General features: G+C 44.2%; 1 protein-coding gene across 2 annotated transcripts; it reads left to right on the top strand.

The window, feature by feature from the left end:
• The first annotated feature begins 3,486 nt into the window (after positions 1-3,486).
• On the top strand, positions 3,487-10,289 carry LOC142040281 (L-lactate dehydrogenase A chain). Of its 2 annotated transcripts, none has more exons than XM_075047957.1 (8): positions 3,487-3,617; positions 5,227-5,361; positions 6,098-6,215; positions 6,965-7,138; positions 7,610-7,783; positions 8,629-8,746; positions 9,173-9,296; positions 9,484-10,289. In XM_075047957.1, the coding sequence occupies exons 2-8, from the start codon at positions 5,236-5,238 to the stop codon at positions 9,646-9,648; spliced, it is 999 nt and encodes a 332-aa protein (XP_074904058.1). In that variant the 5' UTR covers positions 3,487-3,617; positions 5,227-5,235; the 3' UTR covers positions 9,649-10,289. The 2 variants fall into 2 exon arrangements, with proteins under 2 accessions (XP_074904058.1, XP_074904059.1); XM_075047958.1 differs by having other exon boundaries at positions 3,586-3,617; positions 5,230-5,361.
• Positions 10,290-10,751: the final 462 nt, after the last annotated feature.

Here is a 10,751-nt window from a genome sequence, read left to right as displayed (position 1 = left end):
ACAAGTGAGGAAAGCTGGCCCCATCCTTACAATTGAAGTCAATCACTTAAAAGAAAGCAAACCAGACCTGGCCTCCATTTTCCAAGTGCAAGAAAAATGCCCTTAATTTGCTCACCCCGTTCTGTTTGTGTTGATCTGAGCCTTCTCCAATTGAAGCTCTCCGAGGCAGAAAATCAATGTCAATCACGCCAGATGACTGCTTTCCTCCAGAGCATTTGCTGCTGCTACTAAGATCACAAAGGATGCATAAAAGGAAAAATTTGGCAGTCGCAGCCTTCTTAGTTTTGTAACCCAGGTGAATTAACACTGGCATATTAAAAGCTAATGCTATTTTTTAACAAAACAAGGCTTCTTGATCTGCTTATCATCATCATGTTGGGACCAGGATGGTTTTGAAACATCCTAGTTAGCTTGCTTTGGCCTACTCTACTAAAGGTAGGACCTCCGGTATCTGAATAGGCACCAGACAGCTAAGGACAACCTGATGCCTTATGTTACAAACAACAGAGATTTGGTCTCGGTTCTGTTCTCAGTAACAAGCAAGTTTATTTTGTCTGAGCCACAGGGTAAGAACAATCTTATAATACCAATATTCTTCTCTTAGGAGCATTGGTCTCACCATGACAGCAGTAAAATACCACTTGGTCTACATTAGTTACATATTTTAAAATGCGCATTAACCTGTCCAGCCAGTCTTGTCTTAGAAGCCTCTTATCTTACATATAAACTCTTCAGAAGTAAATTTTTTTATAGGGAGAAAATATTTCTTCTTCATTCCTGTCAAATGTTCATGTTCTGTCCTTCCAGATGTCTGGAACCCAAACTCTGGATGAGATGTTTAGTCCCATTCATATAAAGCCACTGTAAATTCCTGGGATGCAGAACTAAACTTCCTAATCCATCCTTGAGACTTCTGGTAGAACAAGATGCTCAGCGAACCCAGCATAATGCAGAAGGACAGAACTACGTTATATGGTTTCCTTTTGTTCTGCATTCATGCAGCATTAGGCCTACTCAGCATCTACCCGCACTTTCCCTTCCTTAGCAACCAGTCTCCTCTGACATGACACATCTCACAAGCATCACTCATTCCTCAAGCAGCAGCAAGGAACAAAGCACATCTAGTTTTGCAACAGATAGGTCATTATATTTAACCTCCTTAGGTAGAAGTGCTGGTCTTTATAATAAGAACCAAAATTTTGTATTTTTCTGGCTTGTTTCATGCAAATCCCCTTATTCTCTGTTTCAAGCATTTTCAGATGTTTCTCACCTGTGTTTTTTGTTTCTTTTGTTTTGCTAATGGACTGTCAAAGAAATGATGAGGCTTTGGGATAGTGTTCCTGTCAGATCACTACAGCAGAAGGGAATTGTCACTGGGATGGTCTGTGACAAGGCATTAGCGTGCCTTGAACAGCAGTAGAAAATTCCTTCAGCTGTAAAGCAGAGTTTGGCAGATGAGTACAAGCCTTAGGTGTGACGGGATATACCCATCTTCACACCATCTGCTCTGGTCTAGCGTGACCGAAGGCCATGTTTTATGCTTGCATGCACTGTGAGTGGGATGAGGTTGTGGAGAGATCAGGGCCTCCATGACAACCTCCTCATTTGTACATTGGCTGACTCTAGTGACTAAAGAGGTAAACTATATAAAGTGACTTTAGAAGACAGAAAAGACACCCCAGACAAAACAGAGATGGAAAGGCTGGTATGGGTAGAGGAAGACAAAGGGGTTGATCAGTAAGGAAGGCCTTCTGCCATAGCAAGATAAGCACCTCAAAAAGGAAGTCAAGTACATTCTAAGAGCTGCAGATAGATATTGCCAAAAATCAGCCAGAGTCTGAATCCCAAAAGGAAACTAAGACAAACATCACAAAGGTACTATAGCTACAAGAAATAATAAAATAAAAAAAAAAAGAAAAAAGGATCACTGTAAAACAAGAATGGGAAAATAAAGGTAACCCAGCTACTCACACAAGATTAAATTAATGCTTCCCTGATTTTCATTAAGGATGAACATGTTAATCCATGGGGTAAAGACAGGATGCCTAAGAAGAGGGGTAGAAGGGAGAAATGGATACAAGATAGTAAATGAACACAGCCAGCTGGCAAGCAAAACTCAAGAGAGTCTACTGGAGGAACCAGACATTCTGAATCCCAGAATCCCAAGGTACAGTAAGCCACAAATCCAGGTGCAAAGATTTTAAGTAAATTCACTGACTTGGAGGCATTGCCACAGGACCAGAGTACAGCAAGTATTTAAAGTGAGCCGTGGTGGAAGAGGTTTGGGCCCGTGCTTTTGATGTCCATGCAGTTCTTCTGGAAAACTTGCGAAGGCAAGTTTAACTACAAACATGAAATTCAATGAATAAAGGGATAAAAGGTAGCATGGGTCTACTAAAAGCCAGTTTTGTGGGACAACCCTGTAGTGTAGTATAAAATTGAAACTTCAGGCATCCAGGAAATAATAAAGATATATTTTGCTCTTTGTTGGTATCCTAACAAGAAATAAGCAAAGAGGAGAAGGACTTCGCTTTACTAACCAACCACAGGGTGATAGGGAGCTGACAGCATGGCATGACTGTGAAAAAGACAAGTGTGAGTCCCATCATGGTATTTCCAGTAAGGACAGGAAAACATCAGTGTTCCAGTTTGAGGCATTGCTGAGATGACTGTCCAAAATGCTCCATAAGGCAGCCTCTCTCAAGAGAAAAGCATTCAAACTGAAAGAGTCCTGCAGAAAGGACGTCCCAATGACCAGAGCACAGCTTGCAGCAGGCAAGACGGAAAAGGTTTAGCTTATGTAACCTAACAAAACAGATGAGCGGGAACTGGGTATGTAAATACACGGAAAGGAGAAGTAAACGACAGAGAAGGATGTCTGTAACAAAAAAAACCCCAAATACCTATAGATTTAGATGGAAATGAGAAGCGGGTTTCTAGCCACCAGGCAACAGGCTCCATCTGGAACTACGGCCCTAAACCCGAACGCCTTGTGCCGGTGATGAGGCGGAGCACGGCGCTGGCCGCGGCTCCCCCGGGGCTGAGGCGGCGGCGGGGGGGGGGGCACTGCCCGCGCGGCGACGGTGCGGCCTGCAAACGAGGGCAGGAACAGCTTCAACTCCCCTCGACTCTCCAGCGCCGGCACCGTTTGCCGGCTGTGCATGCACTGGGCATCTTCCTTTCCCCTTCACCCATCCCGGTTATTAACAAAATGAGGGAAATTTTCCCCGACGCCGCGACTCTCCCCCTGCCAGGACGCCGCTTCACCACCCTCCTCCGCCTCAGGCTTGAGACGAGCCCGCTCAACAGCCCCCACAACGGCTGCGGGGCCGGCGCTGAGCTCCTCTTCGCCCGCCTCAGCTTCCCTCACGCTGCCGACCGTTACGGGCCGAACCTTCCAGAACGGCCGTTAACCGTCCGCTCCCCCCCCTTTTTCCCTCCTCCCGCACCGGCCCAGTACAACTTCCCCCTCCTCTCCACCCCGACGTGTCGGCGGGCACGTCCTCCACCGCGGCGACCCGCCCGCCTCACGTCAGCCGCCCGGCCGCTACTTAAGGCGGAGGCCGCCTCCCCTCCCCGCCGTTACAGCCGCCGCCGCGCTTGCTTGAGGACGCTCGGTAGGTGCCTTCGCGGGTCGGGGGGAAGGAGGAGGCGGGGTGGGCGTCGCTGGTCCACCAGCCCCGGGGGGGACTCGGTCGAGCGGGCGGCGCCGAGCGGACTACCGTCCGCTCGGCGCCGCCCGCTCGGCCGAGTCCCCCCCGCCTGGGTTGAGGAGCTGCCGGGCGCTGGACTTGAGCCCGCCGCCGCGTTGGGTGCGGCGTGGAGAGGCACCGCGCCCTGCTGGGCCGTCTTGTGCAACCGGCGTGATTTCCTCACCCCCCCCCCCTCCCTTCTCCTCCTTGAGACTCCTGCGTGCTTCCACACACCACCCCCCCCCGCCGACTTTAAGCCTGTGTGAATTGAGGTGGCCCCAGGGAGCTGCCTGTTGGGAAAGGTGCTGGGGGTGACCCTGCAAAGGGCTGTGAGGATGGGCTCAGGGCTGCGTTTGGAAAGAGAGCATTTAATATACCACCCCGGCTGCTGGCTTCCCCCTAACCTGCATCTTTCAGGGGAATAGCACTCTGAAAACAAAAATTTTGAGTGGGACTGAGAAATGCTGGAGTGGGTGCTCCTCACCAGCCCAGTGCGTTGAAGCGCTTATAGTGCAAAGGGAGAACTTGGCACGTGGAGAAGAGCGTGCACTATACTGGGCCACGCTTAGGAGACTACTGCGAGTGAAGACTGACATATCTTGGTTAACTTTTTCTAAATATGGGTGCTGCTGGCTTCCTGTCCCTCCTCCCCTCCCAACCTCGCAGCCCTTATGTGCTCTGCCAACGCTGCCTGGCCTTTCCTGCTCTGAACCAGTTGCAGCCTGTTTAGCACTAACTTTAAAATCATGTTGTGTCTATACTTGCATCCATCTGCAAGGCTGCCCCTGCCTCGGGCTCTTCAGGCAAGGCAGAAGTGTGCAGCACCACCTGGGAAAGCATGGTGTTGGCTTCTGCAGGGACACTGGGGTGAAAGCACCATACTCCATCGTCATCGTGGCATTTCAGTACACCTGTGGCTGTCAGATCAGAAGCCATATAACCAGGCTGCCATGTAGCTGGTAGCTAAAAAAAGTGAGGGCAGGAGAGGTGGTAACACCAGACTCTAGACATCTTAATTCAAAACTATGCAGTTTCACTTTAAAACAAATCCATAAAGTCGACTTTGAGGATCACACACTGTGCTTAAGAAGGGCTTCCCTAAGTCTTCTACAACTTCAGCTCTGGAAAGGCTTCAGGGCATGGAGTACCAGTTTTTCAGCGCAGTAGAATGGAGATTGCCAGATCATGCTGTGCTTAGAAGTACTAAAATGGCGTCCTTTACCTAAATCTAATATGGATGGTCATTTAGAACATTCTACTAATGCTGCTGGAGTGCCACCCAGCTATATAATCAACGGTTCTCAGGCTGTATTTGAGGGAAAGCTATAGCAAGCTTAAACAGTGCATTGTCATCAATAATTCATTTTTTTAATTATTTTGCTGCATACAGGCAGTACTGCCAGATGTTTTAGGCATGTGATTTAGATCCCTTTTCTTATCGTCCTGGAATAAAGTCAGTCTTGCTTGATACAAATATTCTGGTGTTAGTAAAAGCTCCAAAGCCTGGAGAAATAATCTGTTGCTTTCCTTGCAGCAGTGCACCATGTCTGTCAAGGATCAGCTCATCCACAATGTTCACAAACAGGAGCAGAGTCATGCCCACAATAAGATCAGTGTGGTTGGTGTGGGTGCAGTTGGAATGGCCTGTGCTATCAGCATCCTGATGAAGGTAAGTGTCACGCTTGGGATGAAGCAGCACAGTTGCGACTACTTGAGGCCTAAAAGAGGGACAAAAATAATCTCCCTTATTAGACTAATTGAGCTAGCACACAAGATGAACTTTTGGTTGTCCATTCTTTTATTCGGGCCTGAAGTGAAGCAGCAGTCTTCAAGCAAGAGAACAAATAGCTGTAGTTCTTGTAAACCAAGTTTATCCCAGTATCAGATAGAACATGCTCTGTGTATCATTTTGACTTGAGAGCTGCATTTACCTTTGAATGACTTCCAGAATCCCTTCTCAGAACTGAGGCATCACTTTGTCTGAAGCAGAGAGTGTGGTGGAATACTTCTTTGCAGTGTGGACTGGAAAAAGTGGTCCCAGACACTCTGAATGCCTTGTCCTCTGCATTGCATTATTATATTGAAAATGCTGTGTTTAACATCAGGCTTGCTTTTCTTAACTGTAGAATAGGTTGTTTATGAACAGCTATTAAATTATTCTTTATCATTGTTATGCTAAATTGTACAACTATTCCACACACAATGTGGATATGAAAAGTACAAAACTAACTCAATGAAGTGGATATCCCGAAGACTTAAGTACTCTGCTTGGGAACAAGTAAAGTGATACAGATAAGCAAAATTGCTTAAATAGATCACTGCTTTAAAAACACTTGTAACTTCACAAATCGGATACTTTGAGCAAAGAGGCAATAAACTTACTATTTAATCTTGGTCTCTTGTAGGACTTAGCTGATGAACTTGCCCTTGTTGATGTTGTGGAAGACAAGCTCAGAGGAGAGATGCTAGATCTCCAGCATGGCAGCCTCTTCCTTAGAACACCAAAGATCGTTTCTGGCAAAGGCAAGTAGTTGGCTCTAATGTGCTTGTTGTTTCCAAATGGAGATAGCCACTTCAGATCTCAAACTGGTCATCCAAGTCTAGCACTTAGCCTGTCCTCCTAATTGTTAGGAGGAAAGCTCACTTCCTTTCTGCTCAGCTGACATTGTTTCATATACCTTGTTAAGGCCAGTCCAACTAGGAATCCTCTGTTCCAGAGTTCATCGCTTGGTATAGAAAGAAGAATTTCTCAAGTACTCCTGCACCTTTGAGAATTTTATTTCACAGCCAGTTAGCTTGGAATGTGTTACTGCTTCTTGGCTATAAATATCTGACAGCTTTACGTTTAATGGCAACCTGACTAGGGCAAATGCTAGTCATCTCATACCTTAGTTAATGTGCAGCTCCAGTGGCCACAGGTAGTAGGTTATGAAGGCAGAGCTTTCTTCCTTTTCTACAAAGCACTGGCACTGGATGCCGTACCGACAGCTACCCCATACCCATCTGTGCCTGAGAAGTATGTAATACCATTGCCCAATTCTAGATGTTACAATTCTGACATGCCCTTAAGGTTGCCACTTGTGGCAATGAACCACAGTCTTAAAAAAAAACCTTAACTTTCTAGAGAAGCAAAGTCTAGGGTAACAATTACCAGGAGAATTTCAGCACCCTCCAACTTGAGAATTATAGATATCAATACTGAAAGGAACTGAGAACTCCTCTTCTGAACTGTGTAAAAAGAGGTCATATTTGACACAGCCTTTTGTTTGCAGATTACAGTGTCACTGCACACTCAAAGCTGGTCATTGTCACTGCTGGTGCCCGTCAGCAAGAAGGAGAGAGCCGCCTTAACTTGGTCCAGCGCAACGTGAATATCTTCAAATTCATCATTCCCAATGTTGTTAAATACAGTCCTGACTGCAAGCTGCTTATTGTCTCAAACCCAGGTTTGTCTTGTGTTGCCTTAACAAGAGGATTTGGCTTAGAGAACAGTGTTTACTTCAGTAAGGTGGCATTAGTGTACTAATATGACCAAGCATAGGCTTTTAGAAAACACACCACGCAACCACATAGCAAGAAGTGTCATCTTCCCTTTTCACACTCAGCAAGCTGGTCCTCTGAGAAATAAACCAAATTGCCTCCAACTTGGGTATTCAGTTGCCTTTTAAGTAATCTTTAGCATAGGACACAGGAAGGGGCACTGATAATTGCATGCGTAGCAGAAACAGCCTCTCAGTTCTGCCTTTAAAACAGTCATTTTGTTAGTCCACTGCAGGGCCTGGTGATGGGCATTACTTTATTCTCTATTCCACATAACTAGTGTGCAGATAAAATCCTTACAGATGAACGGAAGATACTATTGTAGTTATCAAACTGCTCACAAGTGGCACTTGTTATCCTCCCTGTTCTACTTACAGTGGACATTTTGACCTATGTGGCCTGGAAGATCAGTGGTTTTCCTAAACACCGCGTTATTGGTAGTGGCTGCAATCTGGACTCTGCCCGTTTCCGCCACCTCATGGGAGAAAGACTGGGCATCCATCCTCTGAGCTGCCATGGATGGATTGTTGGAGAGCATGGAGATTCCAGTGGTAAGGGTGAAATCCAGCTGGCTGTTACACAGAACTTTTTCTGATAGTTTGTTTGCGAGAAAAATCTCCAAAAGCTATAGCAAAACCTTGCTCAAAAACCTTTGCACTGCAAGCACCTTAAGAGTGCAAGTCATCCTTTAAGTCGTCTGCTGCATAGAGAAACCCTAGATGATCTATATTTGACCTGAGTTACTCTGCTTGGAAAAGGTCATTACTGTAACCTGAGGAGGCTAAAAATTTCTAGGCTAAGTTGTTCCCATAACTCTCCAAAAAAACAAACTGAAGAAGCAAGAGGGTTAAGTTCTCTGCAAGGGACTCCCAAAAATCTGCACTGTACCTACTGGTAGTCACTCAGTTGTCTTTACTGGCATCTCTTGATTACTTCAAGATCTATATATAGGAATTGAAGTGCAGAGGGAAGTCTAGAGGACAGGAGAAAGCAACTTTCTCCTTACTTAACCTGTACTTTCTCTAGCAGCACCAGAGCAGTACTGTCCGTTTCCTGACACTCAGGAGGACTCATTTGGATTAAATTCTTATTTTGAGCAACCTTTGCAATATACAGAGTTACTGTCATTTTAGTTCATGTTGTCTCAGTGTTTTGCTTTAGTAAAGGTATAGTCAAATGTTATGACATCCTGTATAAAGAAAGATGTTCCTATGCTCCTAGGTTCTTGGCCTGCAATTTAGATTGGTCTCATAGGTCATACTATATTTAAAGTCCTATCTAAATCATAGTGACGTGTGTTGCAGATCAATCCAACTATATCTTCTGTTAACTGTTAATTTGAGGAGGACAAAACTAAGTTTTCTTGTGAGATAATTAATCTATGTGCAACTCTCAGTACCTGTCTGGAGTGGAGTGAATGTTGCTGGCGTCTCCCTGAAGGCTCTTCATCCAGACTTGGGAACTGATGCAGACAAGGAACACTGGAAGGATGTCCATAAGCAGGTGGTGGACAGGTAAATACTGATTTTCTTAAAATTTTTTTTTTTCTTCCTGTAAGAGCTGTAGTGCCTCTGAACTGCAGTATCTATATCTGGTTTCATAATACCATAGCCCAAAACAAATGTCAAGATGCAGACATCACAGAACTTGAAATAATATTTTAAGGAATAATGTAGATTTGGCAGAGTTAGTTTTTCATGGTTAGTGAACTTGGAAGTTAAAGCACTTTCCTAATTTCAACTTTCCAGTATAACTGCGGGGAGTATTGTAAAATGGAAATCAAATTCTTCACTGCTGAGTTCATTTCAGTCCTGTCAGCAAATCAGTCAAGCTTCTGATGTCTCCAAATTGATGAAGGCACCTCCAAAAGCCCTTCTTACAAACTTTAAATATTTCAGTTGATACTTCTTGTTTTTTAATGAGTAACTTTGTCTCTGCAGTGCCTATGAGGTCATCAAACTGAAGGGGTACACATCATGGGCTATTGGCCTTTCTGTGGCAGATCTAGCTGAAACTATTATGAAGAATTTGAGGAGAGTGCACCCGATCTCTACAATTGTTAAGGTAAGCAGCCCCTTTTTGCTAACTTTTGTCCTACTGAAAACTAAAAACCTTGGGAATGCTGAAGAGCAGTGATAACTTTCTAGTTTAACTTCAACTAAATTTAGTTGAGTGTTCCCAATAGGATATTCTATAAAATACAGAGACATACACAAATTCTAGCCTAACTATCCCCTTACCTACTTTTCAGGGCATGCATGGAATAAAAGAAGATGTGTTCCTAAGTGTTCCTTGTGTACTGGGCAATAGTGGCATTACTGATGTAGTGAAGATGATCCTAAAACCTGAAGAAGAGGACAAATTAAGGAAGAGTGCAGATACACTTTGGGGGATCCAGAAGGAACTACAATTTTAAATCTGCTCAAGTAGTTCACTCTTTGCAGTTTAACGGGTTTAGTGGTTTGTCTTACATTGCTCTTTCCAAGTAGGTCAAATCTTTCAATGTACGTATCTCAACTAGAACACACAAAAAGCTCAAATCTGAACAAATGAGTTTCCTGACTATTCTAGGGTTTTCCCTGTTCGAACACCCATGTTCTTAGCCAGAGCTAGATAACTTAGTCTTGTACAGTGAAGTGGTGTGACTGAAATCCAGCACGCAAAGCAGCACTGCCTAGAAAACCCTTTGCCTTTTCCTCATCTTCTTTCATGTTGGTTCAGAACAATAACTAACTAATTATTACACAATGTGAAACCAAAGACTATTTTCTTGCAGTTAGAGGATTGTCAAGCCAATTGACCAACCTTCTCTGCTGGCTGAATAGCTTAAATATTTCACTGTTAGTAGGTCCAAATGTATTTTCCTAACAGTGCTTTAGAATTTTTGTGTATACAGTTGTTTGTTTTTTTAGAGAACCTTATTTTTGTGTACTATATCAGCCTAGGTGTGAGTTTGTCTCCTGAGCATGTTTAAAAAACATTAAGGTTTCTGTATACAAGACAGTAACTGTCCAACTGTAGTACCAGCTCCAACACCAAATAAACCACAAACTGTTACTTCTTTCTCCTCGTTTTTCTTTATAGGGCTTTCTCTCTAAAATGCAGCTCCACTTGCACCCATCTAAATCAAACAATAATTTCTTCAGTCACACTAACTCAAACCTCACCTGTGTAATAAGATTATGTGTGCAGCTACTCTGTTATAGGCCCCAGATATTTATGTAGTATACAGTCTCAAGGGAGGAATGAAAAACCAGAAGTATTTAAGTACTCAGAAGTTAAGCTTGATGCCCCTATTAATGCAGGGAAACAGGCTCTATTGCCAGTGGTAGAGTGGAGAAACTGCAACAAAGGAAAGTGTCTTCCTTACCTGTACACACAAAAATGCATGTAGGAAGAAATCTTTCCACATCCAAGTACTTGACATCCATAAAAAGTCAACTTGCTGCTAAGCACAGAAAAGCATCTCCTCTGGAATAGCAGCCACACATAGAAACAGTGACCAAAGTTACTCCTCAA

This window comes from Buteo buteo, chromosome 16, assembly GCF_964188355.1.
Source record: "Buteo buteo chromosome 16, bButBut1.hap1.1, whole genome shotgun sequence".
Classification (NCBI taxonomy): domain Eukaryota; kingdom Metazoa; phylum Chordata; class Aves; order Accipitriformes; family Accipitridae; genus Buteo; species Buteo buteo.
Note: the sequence above shows the minus strand (reverse complement) of the source record. Positions and strands in the feature narration are given on the sequence as shown.

What these genes read in the sequence shown, in the direction of transcription:
- LOC142040281 (XM_075047957.1), top strand. Translation starts at nt 5,236, where the DNA reads ATGTCTGTCAAGGATCAGCTCATCCACAATGTTCACAAACAGGAGCAG. An exon ending in GCTTATTGTCTCAAACCCAG is followed by an intron (nt 7,139 to 7,609) that starts GTTTGTCTTGTG and finishes TTCTACTTACAG; the next exon opens with TGGACATTTTGACCTATGTG. An exon ending in CGATCTCTACAATTGTTAAG is followed by an intron (nt 9,297 to 9,483) that starts GTAAGCAGCCCC and finishes CCTACTTTTCAG; the next exon opens with GGCATGCATGGAATAAAAGA.